The 6,000-nt window shown below is 36.7% G+C and overlaps 1 protein-coding gene across 1 annotated transcript in view; it reads right to left on the reverse strand.

Moving 5' to 3' along the window:
- The window catches only part of nsg2 (neuronal vesicle trafficking associated 2), a 29,891-nt gene extending 27,003 nt beyond the window's left edge, over positions 1-2,888 (reverse strand). Inside the window, exons 1-2 of the mRNA XM_006631830.3 lie at positions 2,663-2,888; positions 1,827-1,988 (exon numbers count right to left, since the gene is read on the reverse strand). Of these exons, the coding sequence (XP_006631893.1) occupies positions 1,827-1,955 (129 nt within the window). The 5' untranslated portion in view covers positions 1,956-1,988; positions 2,663-2,888. The remainder of the gene's footprint in view (positions 1-1,826; positions 1,989-2,662) is intronic.
- Positions 2,889-6,000: the final 3,112 nt, after the last annotated feature.

Consider the following 6,000-nt stretch of genomic DNA (forward strand, 5'->3'; position numbering starts at 1 on the left):
TGTTGAGGTGAAGTGAGTGCTGCTGTATGACAGTGAGAGTCACATTCAAATTTACATTCAAAGAGCTTTATTGGCTTGACTGATGAATTACAGTGTTGCCAAAGCAAATACAATTAACAGCCGTTTACAAAAAAAAACATCTTATTGATCCTGCCAGGCAGTTCACTTTCTGGGTTCATGAACCTGAGTTTCCAGACTGGGAAACTTTCTGCGTGGAGCTTGCAAGGTTTCCCTCTCTCTTCCTAGGTTTCCCAGGTATGTGTGCCCTAATATACTGTAGACTGGTATCCTGTCCATAGTCTAGTTCCACCTTGCGCCCTGGTTTTCTAAAGTTTCCTATAAAACAGAAATTCAAGGCTGATGATGTTCCAACACATTCTTAAAATAACTATAATTTTTGTTGTGGACCACTCAACACCAGAACTTACCAGCCTACTGGAATATGGTGATTTTCCTTGATGGGATTTAGAGGACTCATACTAGTCCCCTAGTCAGTCGGATTTCAAAGCCAAAGGCTCCTCGGATGAAAATATAGCTCCTTAATGCTTTAGTATGACCTACAATCACATGCTCCATTCTTTTCACGACAAAAAGACACTGATTTTCTCTAGAGATTTCTTTGTTTGGGAATCCGGTTAGAATGCGCACCGTGTGAAAGCCGCACATTTTCCAGAACAAGCCACTTCCATTGAGGTAGCTAGACAATAGCTTTGCTCGCTGCCAAACGGAGACAGGTTTAAGACTTGACAGCAGGGATTATTTTGATAAGACTCTTCCAAATGCAAAGCTGGTGGCCATTTATCGGAACATAAAATAAACAGCTATACAAAAAATGCAATCCCAGTAACCTCTGTTTAATAAACACCACAGTACATCTGTAACAGCTTTTTGTAATCTGAACACAACAGACTAATAGCCTCTTGCTTATTGTGGTGTGTTACAAAAGAATCTTTGCTATAAGAGGCATTTTGTACATTACGAATAATGTTTCTCTATTATTTGTTTAAAGCCCTTCTATAGGTAAAATAAGACAAGAACAAAATGCACGGATGTTTAATTCTGATACCGTGGGGCGAGATTATAGTAAACCTCAAGATAAACACGTGCATTGGTTTCAATGACCTTCTTTTAAATAACATGAATACAGATGAGTGGCAGAATGGAATTAAGGTATGAATCGTCAACAAATGTAGCGGATTTCCCTTTTATAAGCACTGCATCACAAAAAAGTACCTCATATACAGTACAAGCTCACATCTCTAAACATGCACTGTGAAAGACATTTTGTCATTAACTATAGCTTCAATGTACTAGGTCAAAATAAACTCAGAATTAAAAATAATTTCATTTAACTATTTTCTAACTATACGAATCTTTGTCTTTTCGGTAGTCCACCTTCAACATGTCAAATTATTTTCACAACGCATTTGCAGGCGGACATTATGCTGCTGGAAAGATATTTACTGAGACCAAATGTTTTCTACTCATACATTTTCTGTTTTCTTTAGACAATTCCCATCTCTCCTGTCCCAGAAAGCCGGTTTTGGTCTATGAAGACCCCGTTAATCACTTTAAGTCCCCTGAGAAAAGCTTCAGCTCACATACAAGGGGTTAATTTAAACCCATTTAGATGGGGGGATATTTCTCATCTCAGAAAGACATCTAGTCACAGACATCCAAACCGTCCAGCGTGAAATTTGTAATTTCAGCGAGGCTTTAAAAGAAAAATGAATAAATGATAAGAGAGCTGGGTTTTATGCTATAAATAATAGAAGTGCCAGACGTTTCACTCGACGATGAGCAGAGGAGCAAGCCGAGAGTTTTACCTTGTCAGGAGCAGGATACTGCAGGTGATTAACATCCAGGGGTGTGATCAGCGGAACGTTTTGAAACCCGTCCTCAGCACTGGCCGGTTTGGTGCCTTTGTCATTAAAGTAACCCCCTAATTTAACCATCTTTAGCAAAACCCAAGCACTTCGCTCTACACCCTTAAAGGAAAAAAAACAAAAAACAACACAGTAAAATCGGGTATCATTGTTGCAATAGTCTACAAATTGTTATTTTTTAAACAATTTTCAAACATTGTTCAGAAAAGGGACATACTAATTTAGCTTTTCTTGTTCGCATTTTAATACACCTCGTTCAGAAATCTTTTATTGACAGGATGGGCAACAATGAGTAACGAACGTACTTCATTTTATGAAGAATAGATAATCATTTGCCGTTTATAGTCAAACTGTCCCATTTTCAATAAAAAAAGACAAAGACATTAAAGCGAAGATGAACACGAGCCGATAAGATAAACTTTAGATCAAGAAGAGCGTTTTAAAATATCTTGCAAATCACACTCATTAATTTTTTTGTAATTTGCATCGTATAATTTAATTTGTAATTCTCATTGTAGAATTAATATCATGCGATTGTCAAACAGGAGTAGTGCGCACATTATTTAACGCTTATTCATGTAATCGAACTACTCAGATACACTGCGAAACATTTTAGTGACCTGTTTACTAAAGTCCCTCAGAAAAGCAGTGGATTGCAAGCCAGGTCGCAACAGCATTGAAGAACATCGCTATTTCTATAGAACTACACCTGCTATACTCAGCCGGTGTCACACAGAGACACTAAACATTAAAAATGAAAATCCAAATTTACTTACAGGAACTGAACGTCTGTAGTGTTATTCCTTTCTGATATTCCTCTCACAATGTATATATTTCTTGTATATAGCAGACAGCAAATGATGGAACCGGCTGCAGCCCGGTATAGTGTAGATGATGGTAAAACAAGGAGTCCAGCAGGGACGAGAAAGACTGAGGCTGAGGCAGAGGGATGCTGAAAAGGACAATTCACGCACGCCGCGCCACCAAGCAAATATTTAATGCGATTTCAGTTTATAATTCACAACTATCACCACTAGGGGTGGTAAACACATGACGAAAATTCCTCGTTTCTATTTTCTGAATGCAACACTGCAATTGGAATGTTTTTCTCTCCATTCACTCTACAGTTTATATATAGATTGTCTTTTCCGCCACCTGCTGGTTAAGGGCCCGAATTGTATGCAGCATTCAAGAATATTCCCAACATGTTAAATCGTCAGACTTTCAGTCATATTCTACGTTTAAAAAAAACCTGATTAAAATTACTACCTTACTAATTAAATAAAAAAATACTAATAATTAAAAAGCACCTCATTTGAAAGTCTGGAAATGCCAAATGGGCTTCAATAAGTTTAATAACTGTTGCGTGCTGGCTTACAGTACCTTCACTGTCCTACTGCTTTTTATTTCTCCTCCAGCACCTTTGTAGTACAAGTGGTTACCTGTGGACATCATTTCCATTGTCCCTGATGGCTTTTCAATGCCTTATCAAAAGTCAGCTGTGCAGTAATTTTGGAGATTTATAACTTGGAAACATTATCCAGTTATTTATCTTTTTTTTTCCCTTGTAAAACTTTACACTGACATTTGAACTAAAAGTCAGCTTTGTCGACAATGCCTATGTCTTTCTTAAGTTCCTGTTCACCCTGATGCTCACAATTTGTCATGGTCACCAGCACTGTACTGCTGTGGATAGTAACTACTACAGAAGCATCTTTCATGCCTTTTTTTAACATGATTTCTAAAGCCCTAGTACTGACAATGCTTTCCTTTTTGCTTTTTCATACAATCCCTCTGCCTTACAACCCATTCTGTAACTCTACAGTATAGTCTTATTTTTAAAGCTAATAATAGTAACTATTGGATCACCTTACGTGTTGCACCTTGTGACTTTAAAGATGACTATGAAAGTGTCAACTTCTTTTACCAAAAAGCTAGATCAATCAACAACAACTTTTTTTCTGGATCTAGAAATATTAGCTACACACTTAGCATAAGTCTCCCTGTAGGCAAAAGGTGTGTAAATGACACTTGTATAATCTGCTGCAGATTGAACAGTGTGCCTGAAAGGGAAATTTATAATTACACACCATAGCTGACTGAAAACATACTGTATACATACCCTTTCAAATTTGCAAAAAAATAATAAAAATGATCAATTTTGTTTTGTTTTTGTGTCACTTAAAACTTCACTGTCTCTCGGCTTTTTGCCTTGGGATTCTTAACCAAGACTTTAGTGTGCTTCACAGCATAAGCATAATCATGGAAGATGTTAGATCTAGCACAGAAATGGAAATATCAGGTTGACACATCATGCTGACTGTTATATGTTTGTATATACTTTTGTATACACTGACTTGTATTTTACCACTACATACTGTAGCTGACAAAGACTGAGGCATACACAGTACTGTACATGAAATCACAGTGGCACCAGGAGTAACTCACACTGCAATAAAATGTTAGGATGTTCCAAGAGACCCGATCAATAGTTTTTTCCTAATACACTTGTTTTCCTGCAATATTTTAGAGTTGATATTGAGAACACTACATTTCATTGAGAAGTGCAAATAAATCAAATTAGGAGACTGCACTGCATATAGTTGTTTATGTTTTTATACTATTCATGACACTGCCACATCAGAGACAAAACCTTAGATTTCAAAACAGATAAAATATTGATAGAGCCTACATGTGTTCATTGAAGTGAAATTTGAGTTTGGAAGGCTTGGTTATGTGGTTATGTGGGTATTTTCGGTTTGTGTGAAGCAAAAGAAGAAAAAAGGTACATTTTAAACTAGAGTCCACATGTACAGGACAGTTGGTCTTTAATAATAATAAACTTTAGTTTATATAACACCTTTAAAAGTAGCTTCTCAAATCGCATTACAGTAAGAAATAGAGTTAAAAAAGATATGAGATAACAAAATTAGCACAATTAAAGACAAGGATTTAGAATGAAAGGAGCAGACACACCAATTAAAAAAACCCTTTCTGAAGAAGACACTCTAGGGTCTGGATTTGAAAGTGCTCAAGGAAAGAGAATCTCTGATATCATTGGGGATAGAATTCCAGAGCTCTGGGGCACAACAAGAGAGGAATGCAAATGAGTTGGCCCAAGAATGTGAACAAACCATAGACCAGCTGATAAACAAAGGCTGCAAGGAGGTAGGGAGGAGAAGATAAGTCAGACAGATATTGAGGTGGAAAGCCATGTAAAGCCTCATACAGTATACCTAACTACAGTGCATTGCCCCGAAAGGGAATGTTGTATAAATTGACCTACAAGCAAAAGCTGGAAAGAAACTGATTAATTTTTTCAAACTCTTGCAATAGACATTGTATGCACAGGCATATTAAGAAATAGGGCCAACATTTATTAGGTGTTTCTGACTCTAACGCCATTTGAGCCTGAACCCTGACTCATTCAGCACTCCATTCAACACAAAACTTCCAATGACAGAACATTAATCAAAAATTTATATTACCATTCTTTATAAATTCTTTTTGTTTTGATGAGGTTACTTAGTCTTTTCAGACCAATATTTTGATTTAGTGAAGTAAATTTTCCAATCAATTGAACGGAAGATTGTGGAAAGTCTTTGACAAAACAATGACCCCTAACCCAAGGAAACCCTTATCTAGGGAAAGAGTTAGGATTCCCCCAAAACCTAGACAACCTAGCATGGCTGTGTTCTAGGACAGAAATGATATTTAGGAAAACAGTTTTTTCAATGTTTTCTTTTTTTTTATTCTGACATTCACCATCCTGTTCTCCTTAGTATGGTGTGCTTGCTTAACCATTCCTGACAAATATTTTCCATCAGTGAAGTATATTTTGCACTCAAGTGAGTGGAATATTGCATTAATTCTTTGGAGGAGATCTGAACCCTAACCCTAACCAGTGCAAACACAAACCTAGGGTTAGGGTTAGATTTCCAGCAAAACGTAGATACTTTTTGATGGAATGGCTGTGTTTTAGGACAGAAATTATATTTAGGAAAAGCGTTATTTCAGTGATATCTTCAAAAAAAAATTATTCCATATTCTGGTACTCTGCATTGCTCAAAAAGGAAATGTTGCTGAAATTGCCCTAAAGGGAAAGGTTTGAAAA

The sequence above is a fragment of the Lepisosteus oculatus genome, chromosome 11 (assembly GCF_040954835.1).
Source record: "Lepisosteus oculatus isolate fLepOcu1 chromosome 11, fLepOcu1.hap2, whole genome shotgun sequence".
In the NCBI taxonomy this organism is placed as follows: Eukaryota; Metazoa; Chordata; class Actinopteri; order Semionotiformes; family Lepisosteidae; genus Lepisosteus; species Lepisosteus oculatus.